The sequence below is a fragment of the Rhineura floridana genome, chromosome 5 (assembly GCF_030035675.1).
Source record: "Rhineura floridana isolate rRhiFlo1 chromosome 5, rRhiFlo1.hap2, whole genome shotgun sequence".
Classification (NCBI taxonomy): Eukaryota; Metazoa; Chordata; class Lepidosauria; order Squamata; family Rhineuridae; genus Rhineura; species Rhineura floridana.
The window spans coordinates 51,600,924-51,620,185 of record NC_084484.1 but is presented as its reverse complement, the minus strand read 5'-3'; the positions used below and the strand labels follow the sequence as shown (position 1 = coordinate 51,620,185).

General features: G+C 41.8%; 1 protein-coding gene across 9 annotated transcripts in view; it reads right to left on the bottom strand.

Annotated features, from left to right (window-relative positions):
• Window positions 1-19,262, bottom strand: part of MCF2L (MCF.2 cell line derived transforming sequence like) — a 160,631-nt gene that overhangs the window by 38,322 nt on the left and 103,047 nt on the right. For all 9 annotated transcript variants that reach the window (XM_061626670.1, XM_061626674.1, XM_061626671.1 and 6 more), the window contains 3 exons: window positions 9,688-9,807; window positions 1,684-1,800; window positions 813-962 (listed from right to left, as the gene is read on the bottom strand). In XM_061626670.1, the coding sequence (XP_061482654.1) occupies window positions 813-962; window positions 1,684-1,800; window positions 9,688-9,807 (387 nt within the window). The remainder of the gene's footprint in view (window positions 1-812; window positions 963-1,683; window positions 1,801-9,687; window positions 9,808-19,262) is intronic.

The following is a 19,262-nucleotide window of genomic DNA, read 5'->3' as shown; positions in this document are numbered from 1 at the left end:
AGGCACATATGACCAGGATCTCGGGGGATTCCAGACCTTGGGTGGCTCTAAAACAAATACATCAGAATCTCATTTGGACCCAAAGCAGCAGCATTACTGTCATGAGTACAATGTTCACCACCCCCTCTCTCAGCTAGCCTTGCCTTTCTTGTCCAAGACAGACTCGAGTTTGGACTGAAGTCCTGCTGTTCTCTGCACTTCAACAAGAGTCCTAGGGTGGAACACTTCAAAAGTATATTTTGAAAACCATTGTTGGCAAAGTCCCAAAGACCCCAACACTACATTTTTTGAAAAGTAAAGCATCTAACAAGCCTTTTATTTAACATATCACATTCAACAGAATCACTTAAATATGCAATAAGTTGAACTTAGTATATCCATTTTTTTTCTGACTCACTGACATTCTACTTTCTCTAATTGTGCCAAAAGAAATTTCTTTCATATTCATAACAACTATTTTTGCTTAAAAGTGAACATTTCCTTAGCAAACCTTTCCTGATTAATTATTCAAACATTAAATATTTTGTGGGTAAAGAAGACGACAGAAAGAAATATGGTGGCAAGAGTTTATGACAACATCAACCTACCTTAAAACTAAAGATCTCACACTGTTTCTGTTCTTTTTCTAGATCTTTAGATTTGAAAGTGCTCTCTTAAGGGTGATCCTTAAGACACAATACCCCAAAGCATTAAAACAGGAGCATGTCTGGCAGGAGGGTGGCAAACCATGTTGAAGCTCTGTAACTTGACCCACTCAATAAAATGTTCTTAGATACTGTTAACTAGTACATATAATAGTATAGCTAACATACCTTCATTTTGCCTTTGCTTTCAGTATGTGCTGCAAGAAGGGAACTGGTGGACTGTATATCATTTGGTAGCTCTGTTTCTGCCAGTTCAGTCCCAAAGGAGCGAAGTGTTTGAGCAGTCTGCTTAACCATTTGAGCAAAGTTCTCTATAGCCTTTGGGATTAAAAAGGAACTACATTCACACTCAAGAGTTAAAAACCATTTAAATATAAACACATATTATGTATACATAGATACATAAATAAAAAGTGACTTGTCAGTGAGTAATATCCAACTAAGTCACACTCAAGAGTAGACCAATTTAAATGTGGATGTAAGTTACTAAAATCCATTCATTTCAATGAGTGTTCTCTTAGTATGACTAATGTTATATGTCATCCATTATTTTTAAAATATCACTTACAAAATAAAAATGCTGTTTTTAAATAAATGTCAAAACCTGTAAATAAAATGCCTCCACTATTAGCCCATTAAATGCATATTCCTTCTAGATGATCATTATGGAATTTTTCAGTATACTTTCAAACTTCAATGGACGATAGATTCAGTTGGTATACTGTAAGTACGATCAATGATGAATATCACCCAATATATTTAACATTTTCTTTTTAAAACAGTTTGGTTGTTGTATTCTTCCTATCTCATGAGATATCATTAAAAATCCTTTTTAACAATATATTGTTGATTCCCAAGCTCTGAAGCCACCACTCCCAAATGCATTACTCATTTTATGTTTCTCTGAGATGGTTAAATTCTTCTGAAACATCTTCTCATATATGCCATTTCAGTCGGTATTCATTGGCCCACACTATTAGTGACAGGGTATTCACAAGAAGGGTCCATTCATACAAGCAGCTGAAGGAAAATGACTTACAGTGCGATGTGTCAGCCACCTGTTGTGGCAGTAATCTAGAGTGCCACCAAGATCTTCTGTTAGCTGTGTTCTGTCAATGTAGCTGTTTAATTCTGCTAGTGAGCTCAGCATTATGATCTACAATAGAGAAGCAGCAGCAGCAAAAAAAGGAAAGACAAATAACATTTAACGTCCTTTTAAGATTTTGTTTTGACAACTTTGGAAGTTTGTACTCATGTCATTTTGTTTCAATCAGTCCATGATGTTATGAGGTGAATAGATGCTTCCTTTTGCATATGATAGCATCATTTAAAATCTGTTTAAGTTAAAAGGCATAACTAAAATATACATACATATAACTTGTAGTGCCTTGGTAACAAAGCATAAAATAGATGATTCATCCAAATATTTCATACAATACATTATTTTTGCAGCCCACTGATAGAGGAGGGGGTCACATTATACTCTGTGGCTACTGTCACCAAGCAATCAGAGGGTCCCATTCACCTTGTGTAGATACTGAGACTGCTGCATAAGTATCAACAAATGACAGTGATCTGATTAATGCTATTGGCTCACGCCCTCACAGACTGCTGTGGGTCCCATTGCAGGTATACCATGCCCTCATACCCACACGATCCTGCCTGATGGCTTAAGATCTTCTTTAGAAAGTCTCTCTGTGGACTGCTTCATTTTCAGAGGTGAGGTGGGTGGTAATCCATGATAGGGTATTCATGGCTGTGGTGCACAGACTCTGGAATGCTGACCCCAAGGAGGCTGCTATTGCACTTTGTTGTTTTAATAGTCAAAATTTTATGTCAGCCGCTCTGGGAGACTATGGGGTATAAATTCCTTAAATAATATATGAAATGAATGCCCCTCCTCAGTGTCTGTTTGGCAATGGCAGCTGAAACCTGTACTGACCTTTCATCACCCTCATGGTCACCTGCTGCACACACACCCTGCAAAGACTGTGATGATTATATCAATAATCTTCTGCCAGTTCCCATCATATACAGTGCCTTGCAAAAGTAACCAGACCCCTCACCAATGCTCGCATATTACTGAATTACAAACGATACATTGTAATTTCATTCTGTATGATACTTTATTTTGAAAGACTGAAACTCAAAATCAATTATTGTAAGGTGGCATTGGTTTTATGTTGGGAAATGTTTTTAAGAAACATAAAAAACTGAAACATGTTTTTATGTATTTTAAATATTTTTAGATTAAATAAATAGGAAATCATAATTGTGAACCTCCCTAAAAGCAATTTACCTATCCTTATGTTTTGGCAAAGTGATGGTGTGAAGGCATGCTGGTAGAACAAGAGACCATGTTTGAGGCATGTTATAAGGTGTTTGAGGACTTTGTCACACATTACTTTTTGAGACCTGTAGATTCATGTTGGAAAGAACACGTGCACGTATTGAATGGTGGCTTGGGTGCTGTTTTTTCAGTCTACGCTGCATGCGTAGGGAAGGTGATACATCATCTGGCACCTAGCTTCATAACGTGAGAATGAAAAACATTTGGATCACCATTCACTTGTTTACTTTTCTCACTATTGAGACCACTTCATATGTTACTTTTTCATACACAGAAATTTAATCTTTGTATAGGAAAAAGTATTTTGTAAAATATGAAGGACAGTGGCTGCCCAGTCAGTATAACCACTGTACAAGATCTACTCAGCCACTGTAATTACCTTTTTGTTTTGAGTGCCCTGTTGTCTGGGTCTTGGTTCAGGTGTGTATCCAACTTTGATGTGCTTATGGAAGGGGTGTGCAAGTAGTGCCCCCCCCCAAGCGTGGAGGCTTGGACAAACATTGTGTTATGGAAAACCAAAGTCTGTGTGAAAGTACATATTTGGAAATGCCATCAGTGTAATCCTAAACACACTTAATAAATAATATCGAACTTGCACGTCACAAAATATTTTACGGTCATGTCCATAAACACCAGGAGGGTAGTTGCCCAAGGGGTCTTAGTCCCTCTGCTTTTTTCGGAGCAGGGTCCCTATGTCTCCAAGCATCCTACAATCAGCATGAAAAGGGAGTTTGTTAGTCACTGAGAAGAGTCTTCTAATATGCTTCCTTGCCTTTCCTGCTGATTGGAGCCAATCAGAGTGAAAGGAGGTGAGTCAGCCACTGAGAAGACTCTTCTCAGTTGCTAACGCTCTCCACTTACATGCTGATTGGCTCCCAGAGATGTTTGTTGTTGTGAGAGAATGCATTAACAAAGATCTCATTCTTAATCCAGGAGCAAAAAAGGGTGTATGTGGTGGCAACTATCATGAAGGGACTCTGCACTTCTGAATTTTCTACTAAACAACTGATAAATAGCTATGTAACTTTGTGTCTGGAGACTTATTATTAAGAATCACTTTCCATAATTGTAAGGAGGTATGTCCACACGCATGCATCCCAGGCACCTAAATGAGGGGTGAGAGCAGCATAGGGACATAAGCAGATGTCTTATACCAGGGGTTCCCAAACTTCTCTTCTACATAGACCACTTGAAAATTGCTGAGGGTCTGAAAGTATCTGAAAATTTACTATGGGCATATGCAAGATAATTAACTCCCATTAGTGATAAAAGCAAGAATTTATAATTATTATTTTAATTAAAACAAGAGGCTTATCAGTACTTTGAAGAGGTTGTTGTTGTTATGTGCCTCCAAGTCGACTATGACTTATGGCGACCCTATGAATCAGCGACCTCCAAGAGCATCTGTCATGCACCACCCTGTTCAGATCTTGTAAGTTCAGGTCTGTGGCTTCCTTTATGGAATCAATCCATCTCTTGTTTGGTTTTCCTCTTTTTCTACTCCCTTCTGCTTTCCCAGCATTATTGTCTTTTCCAGTGAATCATGTCTTCTCATTATGTGTCCAAAGTATGACAAACTCAGTTTCATCATTTTAGCTTCTAGTGATAGTTCTGGTTTAATTGGACCATTGGTCTCACTTGAAGGGTGATTTTCATAGGAGGACTGCCATCAAGCGGGTTATAGCTCCACCTATCGTCTGAAGGCAAGAATGTTTTTGAAGTCAAGACTAGGGGCGTCAGGCCCCTCCCACTCTCCAGTTCATTCGCAGCGAGTCCAAAGAGAGATATCTAAAAATGCAGGAGAAAAGGCCAACGGACCTACCAGCAAAGACATAACACAATAGCAATAATCATAATAATATGACTCTAACGTAGCGATATAACATTAATAGCAGTCTTGACTTCACTAATAAATCTAATATAATAGCGTAACAGGAATATATGAAAAAAAACCCAAAAATATTTAGGTATCCAGGTATCCTCCAACTGGGAGGGTCGTGATGGCAGTCCTCCTATGAAAATCACCCTTCAGGTGAGACCAATGGTCCATTTTCCATAGGAGGACTGCCATCAAGCGGGATGTACCAAAGCAGCCCATAACAGGGAGGGACCACCCACATCCTAATCATCATTAAGAACCTGTTGCAACACTCGTCTACCAAAAGAGGCAGAGGCATAACGATCTATTTTGTAATGCCTTATAAACGAGTGTGGGGTAGACCAAACAGCAGCTCTGCAAATATCAGCGACAGGAGCATTGGTAGCAAAAGCAGCCGTAGTGGCCGCTGACCTAGTGGAATGAGCTGTTATACTAGCTGGAACTGGAAGCTTAAGGGACTCACAGGCTAAGGTAATACATGCATGCAACCAGCGGGATAAGGTGGAATTAGCTACTTTATGCCCCATAGAACATGGATGAAAGGATACAAACAAAGACTCAGTTCGTCGTATATCCTGGGTCCTAGACAGGTAGGTCTTGAGAGCCCTCCGAACATCCAATGAATGCCAAGCCTTCTCTGGAGGATGGGTAGGATTCGGACAAAATGAAGGAAGAACAATGTCCTGGTTGCAATGGAAAACTGAATTGACCTTGGGACAGAAGGAAGGATCTTTTTCAGCACAACAGAATCCTTGTGAAAGACACAGAGATGGACGGCAGAAGACAATGTGCCTAGTTGTGATATGAACTCATGAGACAGCTGCAGCCCCGGTGAGGTAGATGGTTGCGCTTGTAGAGGCGACGTTATGGACGGCTCAGCAGGCTGTGAAGATGAATAAGCCCTAGGTGGTAATATGGGAGGAGGGTGGCTGGCTGCTGGTTGGTCAGGAAACCCAGCAAAGTCCTCCTCCTCGGAGGATGCAGTCGGAGAGTGAAATAGATTTGTTAACTGTTCCTGGCCCGCCCCCTCGGAAACCGGAACAGAGTCGTAGTGTGGCCACTGGGTTGTGCTGTGGCTGGATAAATGTTTAGTTTTGGCAACCGCTTTGGTGTGCTTATGCTTGGCCGCCTTAGATTGTTTCAGCTTGGTTGCCTGAGTTGTCGCTGGCTGTTCCGCCATCATATATTTTCTAGGGGGTTCAGTACACGGCCATGGATGGGGCAGAATGTACAGACCCGAACAGGCTCAGTACACGGCCACGGATGGGGCAGAATGCACCGGCTCAGATGGCTAAGTACACGGCCACGGATGGGGCAGAATGTACAATTTCAACAGTGTTGGTACACAGCCACAGATGGGGCAGAATGTACAGATCGAACAGCCTTGGTACATGGCCACGGATGGGGCAGAATGTACAGTTCCAGACAGCCTGAGTATACGCAGAATGTACAATTTCAAACAGCCTTGGTACACGGCCACGGATGGGGCAGAATGCACAGTTCCAAACAGGCTTTGCACACAGCCACGGATGGGGCAGAATGTACAGTTCCAACTAGGCTGAATACACGAAACAGCTTCAATAGTCAGCTTCAGGCAGCAGTTTGTGTTGAAGAACTTATAGCAGGATTATAGAGGTTCTGCTCTGCAGCATACACACAGAAACTGACAGAAAAGGCAGAAACTGTCAGAAAAGGCCTAGAACAGAATCGTTTACTATGGAAAGAACCAAACAGAAAGGGCGGGGAAAAAGGGGGAGGAACAAAATGGCACCCGCGAAAAGAGCAGGAAAATTGGCCAATCAGAAAGGCTTGGGGCAATGAAGAAGCAATGGCGGTCACAGGGGAGCACCAGCGAGCTCAAAAAACGGCCTCAAAAAACGGCCTCAAAAAACGCTCTGGAGCCGCGGGGCTGAGAAGCACGATCACGGCTTAGAGAGTGAGCCAGATCTCTACAGCCACGGGACAGACTCAGCAAGCGAGGGGAATAAGGAGCCGCAGCCGCAGGCTCCGAAGGCAGTCGCGGAGAGATTTAAAATGCCGCAGAACGAGCCGGGGGAGGCGGGGCAGCCCAACCAGAAAGGGACACTGAAAGTAGAAAGAGCCGCAGCCGCAGGCTCTGGAGAAAAAACTAAGGGAGCTGCCGCGAAAATAGGCGGCGAGTTGAAAAAAGAGCGGCGGTGCAAGGCAGAGAGCTGCAGCCGCAAGCTCCTGGATTAAGTCTGCGTCCGCCGGCTGAGGAAGGGAGAACCGCAGCCGCGGCCTCCCAGAATCGCCATTCGGCTAGGCAGGGAGCTGCAGCCGCAAGCTCCCGTAACAAGGCTGCGTCCGCTGCCTTAGGAAGGGAGAACCGCAGCCGCGGTCTCCCAGTAAATAGCTAGGGACTGAGGGGAAAAAATAGACAAAAAGGGGATCCCCCTTAAGTACAAAGACAAACAAAGTACAGTCAGTCCCACAGACTCTAAAGTAAAAGACAGAGGGAAGGAAATAACTTGGAATACACACACAAAACCTCCACACCCTGTCACACAAATACACAAAAACTTATCTAGATGCTAGCTATATATCCAACTTGCACGGACGAAGGCAAGAATGAACTGGAGAGTGGGAGGGGCCTGACGCCCCTAGTCTTCACTTCAAAAACATTCTTGCCTTCGGACGATAGGTGGAGCTATAACCCGCTTGATGGCAGTCCTCCTATGGAAAATTGTTCTAACACCCAATTATTTGTCTTTTTTGCAGTCCATGGTATGCATAAAGCACTCCTCGAACACCACATTTCAAAGGAGTTGATTTTTCTCTTATCCGCTTTTTTCACTGTCCAACTTTCACATCCACACATAGAGATTGGGAATACCATGGTCTGAATGATCCTGACTTTAGTGTTCAGTGATACATCTTTGCATTTGAGGACCTTTTCTAGTTCTCTCACAACTGCCCTCCCCAGTCCTAGCCTTCTTCTAATTTCTTGACTATTGTCTCCATTTTGGTTAATGACTGTGCCAAGGTATTGATAATCCTTGACAAGTTCAATGTCCTCATTATCAACTTTGAAGTTACATAAATCTTCTGTTATCATTACTTTAGTCTTCTTGACGTTCAGCTGTAGTCCTGCTTTTGTGCTTTCCTCTTTAACTTTCATCAACATTCGTTTCAGATCATTACTGGTTTCTGCTAAGAGTATGGTATCATCTACATATCTTAAATTACTGATATTTCTCCCTCAATTTTCACACCTCCTCATCTTGGTCCAATCTCGCTTTCCATATGATGTGTTCTGCATATAGATTAAACAAATAGGATAAAATACACCCCTGTCTCACACCCTTTCCGATGGGGACCCAATTGGTTTCTCCATATTCTGTCCTTACACTAGCCTCTTGTCCAGAGTATTGGTTGTGCATCAGAACAGTCAGATACTGTGGTACCCCCATTTCTTTTAAAACCGTTCCATAGTTTTTTGTTATCTACACAATCAAAGACTTTGCTGTAATCTGTAAAGCACAGGGTGATTTTCTTCTGAAATACCTTGGTCCATTCCATTATCCAGCGTATGCTTGCAATATGATCTCTGGTGCCTCTTCCCTTTCTAAATCCAGCTTGGATTTCCCCCCCCCCCGGAGAGCTGGTTGTTAAATATTTACCAGCACACCACCATCCACACCTACTCAGAAATCTAAAGCAGAAGCATGGTAAAATTCTCCTTGTCGTGTGGGTAAATCCTACAAATATCCTCTTGCTACATTTATGTTTACTGTGGTAAATTTTCTATTTTATTTGCAGAATGCTGACTGCTGTTTGTCCCAGCTGGTAAGGAGCACAGACATGGGAAAGGCCACAAATCCAGCTCTACACCCCTCCCTAGCAGCAATACCGACCTTGAGGCTGGTGAGTCTTCTCAGAAGTGGGAAGAGGAGAGAAACATCAGCTGTGGCTTATTATCACTCCCTCTTTCTCTTTTGTGTGTTTTTTGCTCTGTTGCTATTGTGGAAAATGGGGTAGAAGGTCACTGCGGTAGATAATTGTGGCCAAGGATTTGTTGCCTTGATTCATGGTACACTCAGGGTGAAAGCCTGAGTAGATTGGTGAGGGGGGGTGGGGGGTGTTAAGTTGCTCAAAAGTCACACAGTGATAGTCTTTTGGCACAGTGTGAGGGGCTCTCACTGTGTGAGAGTAGAGGGGGAGTGAGTGGCTGCTGGGGTGGGAACTGTAGCTAAGACCATTTGCTTGTTTCAGTCAGTTGAATGGTTAAATTGGAAATTCTAATTGTTGTCCTTACTACAGTTTTAGCTGCATTCGCTGTAAGTTTGTTTGCTGTTTGTTTGCTGTTAATTTGGCTTATTTGAATGGATTCTATATTTTTTGTATATTGTTATCTTTTTTCTGCATTTTTAATTATTACTTTATTTCATTATTCCCTGCTCTGGGACTGAAAACAATCAATGATTATAAATAAATTATATATATATAGTTATACATAATTCTATATAAATAAATAATTCATGTCTTTCAACATACAGTATGGGTGGAACCACTGCACACTATTTGTTACCAGAGTATCCAATTTCAAAAGTGGTAACATAAAAATGTAGGGCAAAGTAAATGCTTGATGGGACATAATTTACATATTTTCAAACTATATTTTTCTATAAAAATATCATTTATTGCTGATGAAAAATCTAAAATCTTGCATGTAAGAAAAATGCACTGAGAAATAATATATTAAAATTGCTTGTTTTTATTCTTCTAGTATGCTTATCACCCAGTCTATTCAAAGTGACAAATCACAAATGGAAGTAAATAAATTGAGCACTAACCGGCAGCTTCATCTTATACTCATCTCTATGAAATTTGAATGCAATGTCGAACAGAGTTCGGTGCAAAAATCCTGTAGGGCGCAAAACCAGAACTAGCTGCAAATTTCCTGGAAACGATGCCTGCAAATAACATTAAAACAGACCTGCCATATTAAAATTAATGTATATTATCAGTTTAGAAACCTTAGTAATTCATCCTATATCAAAGCTATCCCAATATGTTTTGTGTTAATAAAAATCATAAACTGGATCAGCAGCTCAAGTTTAGACATCACAACAATTCATGGTTTGCACTAAACAAAGTTCAAATCCCAAACTACTGTATGAGCTTCCATTTGCTTATCTGCTTTCATTTCTATAGTGTAAGGGAAATTGATGTAACTATAGTCTGCCATTCCAACGTCATGCCAATCACAGATAGCACAAATCATGATTTGCAAACTCACTTCAGTTCATCAAACCATAGTTTCTCTTCTTTGCTTCTGGGCTTTTACAGAAAGCAGTGTCTCGCTGCCTTTGACAAATATCCATGAAGGCAAGAGAACACACCCTTTCATTCTCTGTGTATGCCAGAGTATTCTGGGAAGAGAGCAGCCAGTGCTTACTGCAAATAATGTTTGGTGTTTAAGCTAAACCAACCCAAACTATAAATTGTAGAATCCTGCATTTTGGTCCAGGAGTATATCAATGTATTATATGATAGACTGCCACCATGTGACCTTTCATGCTAGCCTAAAAATCATTTTATTATTTGCCCACATTTCCAAAGGAGTGCCTTAAGGTAATAGTTTTAAAAGCATCATGTGCTTAATGGCTTGCATGCTCACCAGCAATGGTTTTATGTATCTATGGAACACCAACAAATCAAATAACATTTTAAAACAACTCTTATTTTTCACTGTCTAGTGCTGATGAAAGGGAACTGAAAATGTTGATTTTGCTAGCAGCAGCCTGAATCCACAAGAGGTGCAGTTATTCCTCCAAGTATCAGAACTCAAGCCTAAGCCGGGTGCTGAACTAGTACTGCAGAAGGCTGTCTGGTAGGGTAGACAATCAAACAGAAGGCTGTTTTCTCTTTCCTAAACAATTCTTTAGGATAATAGATATTGATCTTGGGCCTTGTCTTTTCATTCACACCAAACATCTTGACTCCACCTGCAGACCAACCCAACATTGATGGATTCCACATTCAGACCTGCCAAAAGCTGCTGGGCTCCATTGCCACTGCTCTCCAGACCCACTCTGGGCTCTCATTCCCTGCAAGTTCTACTCAGGTACCAGACTTTTATTTGTTTGCTTTGTATGCCTGCCTTTGGTCTGGGCAGCTCAAGGCAATTTACTAGGTCCTCCCCTCACATCATCCTTACAACTTTATCCTTGTGAAGTAGCTTAGGCTAAGATAGTGATTGGCTCAAAATCAGCCAATTAACTTCATGGCTGTGTGGAGATACTACACCACACTGGCTCTCTTAAATTTGATTCATGAGTTGACAACCCTAATGGTCAGGAGGGAGGGTCAATCAGTAAGACATCATCCAGCTTTGGCCAGAGGAGGAAACCACCAAGAAATCAGTCACACTAGCAAAGAAACCTCTTTACACCCTTTACATCAATACATCAAAACATATCAGGTGATAAGCTTCTGAGTTAGAGGTTTGCTCACTCGTCTATGCAACAAGGAGACAGTGCTCCTGCTGCCTAGAGGATTGCCTTTCCCTCACTTCACCAAATCGGAGGTGCAAATCGGATGAGCTACAGCAACCAGAGGAAGAGTTTGCTGGGGCTGAAGATGCCCCTATTCTGTCTACCATGGATACCAAGCCTGGGGATTTGGCTACTGCCCTGTCAGATGTGGCTGCCTCAAATCCAAACCCTGTACCTCATCCTGTTACCCGGAGTAAGCCTCCTGATTTAAAAGCAGAAAGACTCGAGGGACCTCTGCAGAGAGCGGAGCCCTTGGTTCAACAGCGTTACAAGCGGCCGAGACCCTGAGGATCTCTCCACGGCGGCAACTGAGGGAAAAGCACAACAGCCCTGGCTCAGCGAAAGGGGGCCACCCCGCCCGACGCTGCTACCATCAAGTACATCTCCCCCAAGCACTGGCTTATCAAAATCGAAAGCAACGAAGGCTGCAAGGGAGGCAGCGGCATCCCCATCACCTGGAGTCCTTCAGCAAGCGCTGGACCCAGCCAGAAGAAGCTCAATAAGTGCGTGGAGCAAGCGGAAGGCAGCAGCATCTCCAGCACCAAGAAGGAGAAATGGACGCAGGAAGGCCGCAGTGAGGAAAGTCCTCTGGCGGCTTCTCACTCTCCCTCCCTCCCCCCATCGGACTCCACCTTTGGGACCCTTGCAAGGCGAACCGGCGGCTCCAGGGCCAGAACCGCCATCCTGCCGCCATCGTAAGCAGGAGCCCTGGCTTCCGTGGGCTGAGAGGGCCGCACCACTCCCAGAACTATGGGGATAGGACTATGACTGAGAGAGTGTGGCTAGCCTTGCAAAGTAGCCCAATGCCTATAATACCTATTTTGCCAAAGTAAGGGGGGAGGTAGTTTGTGTTAACTTTGAAATGTATTACTAATTGTATTGTGTTTATTGTTTATTGTTTTATTTATGTATTATTGATGTTTTATTGATATGTTATTGTTTTATTGGTGTGTTTTTATACGAGTGCTCTTTTGTAAGCTGCCTTAAGGACCTTTTGGCCGGAAGGCGGGGTAGAAATAGTAAAATCAAATCAAATCAAAATCAAATCAAACGTAAAGCTTTTTGACAGGAACAAAGTAGAAACCAAACTGCTGCAAACTGACATCACACATAAAGAGTGTGTGCAGGCCTTTTAATGACCCAGACATAATACAGTGCACTACACATCTCCAATGCTTGGAACTTGTCATATCATACTAAGATGCTGAGCAAATAATGAACTGATGGATTCCAAAATAAACACTGTAAGCACTGCCAACTGGAAGCACATGGTTTTCATTTTCTTTACAGCTAAATCTTTCTTGGTTCATCGAGCTACATTTCTCCAAGGAGTTATTGTACTGCAACAAGTTGCCATCCCGAGGTTGGTGGCCTCCAATTCCCATTAGCCCCGGCCAACGCAGCTAATAGCCAGGGATGATGGAGCTGGAGTCCAACATGTGGAGGGCACCACGTTGGCTACCACTGTTGGCTATCCAATCTGCTTTTTCTTAAACATTTAAAAGTCAATCAACTATAGCTTCTCTTTACTTAATTCCAACAGTTTTTAAAGACTATCCGTTATCTTTAGAAATGATACAAGACTAAGCACCATTAGAGAACGAAATCAAAAGCCTAGATCGCTAAGTTCACAAAGACTGACCAACCCCTCCCCATAGTGGATGCTCATAGAACAGAATAGGGTATGGGTCCCCAGATCTTGGGTCCTCAGATGTTGTTGGACTACATCTCCCATAATCCCTGACTATTGGCTAGCTGGCTGAGAGGATGATGGGAGTTGGATCTCCAAATGTTGTCGGACTGCAAGTTGAAAAACCTTGGTGTACAGGGTAGTACTCAACTGGCTATGTATTTCCCCACCACCCCCACCAACAAAGAAAAACTAGGGGTGTTAGAAGTGGAGGCCTTACAACTGTCTGGCATTCTGACAGGCACTAGCTTCTTGAAAAACAACACATAGTAAGCAAGCATTGGGAACAGCAGCAGCCCCATTTGGGAAATAAACCATAAATAAGCTCACATCACATACTGAACAGGAGACAGGTACTTTTGGCTGTGAACTGACACTATACACTCTTCCCATTGTGGGACTGTTGGCCAAACACTAATCACTGCAATATTTTGCTTCTTGAAGTTTAACAAGAAAGTGATAATCAAACAGCAGATTGCCTAGGAAATGGTAACTCATTCAAAGGCAATAAAAATTACCTTAGGATGTTAATACAATCCATCTAACATCACTGTTTCCCCTCAACTGGTGAACCTTCAAAGTACTGATAAGCAGGACATGGGAGCACAAACTTAGCAGGAGTGACACAGGAGGTGGCATTTGGACTCCCTGCTACAAACATTCAGTTACAGAAACCATACAAGTAGATGGTTTTAACAGAATAAACATTAGTTGAGTTTAAGAACATAAGAAGAGCCTGCTGGATCAGGCCAGTGGCCCATCTAGTCCAGCATCCTGTTCTCACAGTGGCCAACCAGGTGCCTGGGGGAAGCCCGCAAGCAGGACCCAAGTGCAAGAACACTCTCCCCTCCTGAGGCTTCCGGCAACTGGTTTTCAGAAGCATGCTGCCTCTGCCTAGGGTGGCACAGCACAGCCATCACGGCTAGTAGCCATTGATAGCCCTGTCCTCCATGAATTTGTCTAATCTTCTTTTAAAGCCGTCCAAGCTGGTGGCCATTACTGCATCTTGTGGGAGCAAATTCCATAGTTTAACTATGCACTGAGTAAAGAAGTACTTCCTTTTGTCTGTCCTGAATCTTCCAACATTCAGCTTCTTTGAATGTCCACGACGAAGGTGGGACGGATTTTCAACAGCAAGCTCTATCTGATAAAGCGAACGTTCACCTTATCTTCTAAGAGAGAACGCACTAACAGGCAAGCACCCTTCTTTCTATATTTTTCTTTTATTTGACTTAAATTGTTGCTGTTTAAAAGAGATTTGCCAGATTGATCGGTTTTTGACATCTCACTGGGGAGCCATAACTTCTCTCTGCTACGCACTAATTAATAGCTTATCTCTGTTTTTGTTGCAAAAAGCTGTCCTGGATTTGCATTCTAAAGATATACACAGAAGAGGGATTTCTATTCCAGATTTTTATTTTGAAGAATATTATATTGTCTGAGACTACTCTCTTTTTGGTCTATTTTTTTTTGACGAATCTGTTTCCTGACGACTGCCATTAATTGTTTCGATTCTGGGAACTGCATTTTGTTTACTTAACTATGGAGAGATAAGGCTGTCTGCTCTGTTTATACTGTGATGTCACCAAGTTTGGAGTATTAACCCAATTGTTGCTGAAATAAGAAGTGGTTTTCCTATATTTTTCTTTTAAAATGGCAATTAAGAAAGTGGCTGAGAATCTGGAAATAACTATGTTTCAGAAAATAATGGATGAGATTGAGATAACGAAACAAAACCTGCGACAGGGTTGTAAGGAGCTGAAAATTGAATTGAGTAAAATGACGCAGGAGATTAAAGATATAGGGGTCCCTGTGAGAGAGGTGACCCTGGAAGGGGTCCCTGTGAGAGAGGAGACCCCGGAGATTGGAACAAACGTGGAACAGGAAAAAGATTTGGAGTCTATGGACTTTAGAAATAAAATCTATTGTTTGGAGACACAGGAGATTAAAGACATAGGGGTCCTTGTGAGAGAGGAGACCCTGGAGACTGGAACAGGGGTCCCTGTGAGAGAGGAGACCCTGGAGACTGGAACAGGGGTCCCTGTGAGAGAGGAGACCCCGGAGATTGGAACAAACGTGGAACAGGAAAAAGATTTGGAGTCTATGGACTTTAGAAATAAAATCTATTGTTTGGAACTCAATGTTATCTCTGAAGAAATTAATGAAGATTCTAGAGATAAAGTTATCAATGGCATGGATAATCTTCTGGACTGGAATGATGTGATGGAGCCCAATATAGAGAAAATCTATGGAATTAACTGCAGCCATGTGACAATGGAAAAACTTTCAAGAGATGACCCAGTGTATTTTGAAAAAAAGAACAGAGATATGATTTTACAGCAGTATTTCAGCAACCTATTCAGAATGGATGGCAAGAAAATATTTGGGATAGAGGTAATTCCCATCAGACTCTTACTATATGACTATGGCTTTGACAGCAAGATTATTATGGAATACTGATAATGGAAGATTGGATACCGAAATTACTGGACTTAACAAGACTACTGAAGATGGAAGATGGAAAATGGAACTAATAGGGATGATAGAATAATGGCTACTGAAATTACTGAACCTAACAGATTCTGATGTGATGGATTAATTGAAATGTTTATTTTTACTATGGTTATGACAATAAGATTATCATAATTAGTAATGAGATGGATTAATCGATATGCTTATCTGGAAAAAAAAAATTGATAGATATATTTCTTAAAGAATTGAAACCTCTCTTTGACTTTTTGTGGAAAGAATAAAGTAATGTTTATGAGATTTGATGATTAAGTAAGATAACTATTGGAGGAAAGTGATTTTATAATATGACTTAAGAGACAGGATTGTTATATATTATAGACTTATAACTGATCTGATCTTTGACAAATGGGAAGTCAATATTTTACTCTTTATTTTTTATTTTTTATTTTTATTTTTATTTTTTATTTTTTTTTTTTAACTATTTTTGATTTTGTTTTTTGTCTTTGAATGTTTTATGATTTCGTCTTGTATGTTTTATGAAAATTTGAATAAAAATTATTGAAAAAAAAAAAGAATGTCCACGAGTTCTAGTATTATGAGAGAGGGAGAAGAACTTTTCTCTATCCACTTTCTCAATGCCATGCATAATTTTATACACTTCTATCATGTCTCCTCTGACCCGCCTTTTCTCTAAACTAAAAAGCCCCAAATGCTGCAACCTTTCCTCGTAAGGGAGTCGCTCCATCCCCTTGATCATTCTGGTTGCCCTCTTCTGAACCTTTTCCAACTCTAGAATATCCTTTTTGAGATGAGGCGACCAGAACTGTACACAGTATTCCAAATGTGGCCGCCCCATAGATTTATACAACGGCATTATGATATCGGCTGTTTTATTTTCAATACCTTTCCTAATTATCGCTAGCATGGAATTTGCCTTTTTCACAGCTGCCGCACACTGGGTCGACATTTTCATCGTGCTGTCCACTACAACCCCGAGGTCTCTCTCCTGGTTGGTCACCGCCAGTTCAGACCCCATGAGCGTATATGTGAAATTCAGATTTTTTGCTCCAATATGCATAATTTTACACTTGTTTATATTGAATTGCATTTGCCATTTTTCCGCCCATTCACTCAGTTTGGAGAGATCTTTTTGGAGCTCTTCGCAATCCCTTTTTGTTTTAACAACCCTGAACAATTTAGTGTCGTCAGCAAACTTGGCCACTTCACTGCTCACTCCTAATTCTAGGTCATTAATGAACAAGTTGAAAAGTACAGGTCCCAATACCGATCCTTGAGGGACTCCACTTTCTACAGCCCTCCATTGGGAGAACTGTCCGTTTATTCCTACTCTCTGCTTTCTGCTTCTTAACCAATTCCTTATCCACAAGAGGACCTCTCCTCTTATTCCATGACTGCTAAGCTTCCTCAGAAGTCTTTGGTGAGGTACCTTGTCAAATGCTTTTTGAAAGTCTAAGTACACTATGTCCACTGGATCACCTCTATCTATATGCTTGTTGACACTCTCAAAGAATTCTAGTAGGTTACTGAGACAGGACTTTCCCTTGCAGAAGCCATGCTGGCTCTGCTTCAGCAAGGCTTGTTCTTCTATGTGCTTAGTTAATCTAGCTTTAATCATACTTTCTACCAGTTTCCCAGGGACAGAAGTTAAGCTAACTGGCCTGTAATTTCCGGGATCCCCTCTGGATCCCTTTTTGAACATTGGTGTTACATTTGCCACTTTCCAGTCCTCAGGCACGGAGGAGGACCCGAGGGACAAGTTACATATTTTAGTTAGCAGATCAGCAATTTCACATTTGAGTTCTTTGAGAACTCTCGGGTGGATGCCATCCGGGCCCGGTGATTTGTCAGTTTTTATATTGTCCATTAAGCCTAGAACTTCCTCTCTCGTTACCACTATTTGTCTCAGTTCCTCAGAATCCCTTCCTGCAAATGTTAGTTCAGGTTCAGGGATCTGCCCTATATCTTCCACTGTGAAGACAGATGCAAAGAATTCATTTAGCTTCTCTGCAATCTCCTTATCGTTCTTTAGTACACCTTTGACTCCCTTATCATCCAAGGGTCCAATCGCCTCCCTAGATGGTCTCCTGCTTTGAATGTATTTATAGAATTTTTTGTTGTTGGTTTTTATGTTCTTAGCAATGTGCTCAAATTCTTTTTTAGCATCCCTTATTGTCTTCTTGCATTTCTTTTGCCAGAGTTTGTGTTCTTTTTTATTTTCTTCATTCGGACAAGACTTCCATTTTCTGAAGGAAGACTTTTTGCCTCTAAGAGCTTCCTTGACTTTGCTCGTTAACCATGCTGGCATCTTCTTGGCCCTGGCGGTACCTTTTCTGATCTGCGGTATGCACTCAAGTTGAGCTTCTAATATAGTGTTTTTAAACAACTTCCAAGCATTTTCGAGTGATGTGACCCTCTGGACTTTGTTTTTCAGCTTTCTTTTTACCAATCCCCTCATTTTTGTGAAGTTTCCTCTTTTGAAGTCAAATGTGACCGTGTTGGATTTTCTTGGCAATTGGCCAGTTACATGTATGTTTAATTTAATAGCACTGTGGTCACTGCTCCCAATCGGTTCAACAACACTTACATCTCGCACCAGGTCCCAGTCCCCACTGAGGATTAAGTCCAGGGTTGCCGTCCCTCTGGTCGGTTCCATGACCAACTGGTCTAGGGAATAGTCATTTAGAATATCTAGAAACTTTGCTTCTTTGTCATGACTGGAACGCATATGCGGCCAGTCTATGTCCGGGTAGTTGAAGTCACCCATTACTACCACATTTCCTAGTTTGGATGCTTCCTCAATTTCATATCTCATCTCAAGGTCTCCCTGAGCATTTTGATCAGGGGGACGATAGATCGTTCCCAGTATTAAGTCCCTCCTGGGGCATGGTATCACCACCCACAACGATTCTGTGGAGGAGTCTGCCTCTTTTGGGGTTTCGAGCTTGCTGGATTCAATGCCTTCTTTCACGTATAGAGCGACTCCGCCACCAATACGTCCTTCCCTGTCCTTCCGATATAGTTTATATCCAGGGATAACCGTATCCCACTGGTTTTCTCCATTCCACCAGGTCTCCGTTATGCTCACTATATCAATACTCTCCTCTAAGACCAAGCACTCCAGTTCTCCCATCTTGGTTCGGAGGCTCCTAGCATTAGTGTACAGGCACTTGTAAGCAGTGTCTCTCTTCAAGTGTCTTTGGCACTTGTGGTTTGGCCTGTGGTAATTTTGCTCTTCTGAATTTATATGCTGTGCCCCTGCTCTCACAATGCCTACTTCTTTGGACAAAGGAAGGAAGGGATCAGTGTCTCCTTGAAAGTAGGGACTCAGCACCTCTCTCAGAGGCATGGCAGACCCCTACAACCAGATGGCCATCCCTACCCCACTAATTAATGCTTTAGGACAAATGTTTAATAAACCATGTTGTAGTGTTGTGCTCCACCCCTGGCAGCTGGGATCTCGCTTAGCACAACGGGGGAATCACAACCAGATTTTGTCACACTATGCAACAACTAGAGATAAAGCCTTTTTCATGACAGTGCCCCAGCTACAGAACTCTCTCCTTTGTGAAATACAATTGGTATCATATCTCTGCCTATTTTTCAACATAAATTAAACACATTTTTATTCTCCCAGGGTTTTAATGGGAACTGATGAGAGATATTTTGTGTGATGTACCTGCTGAAATGT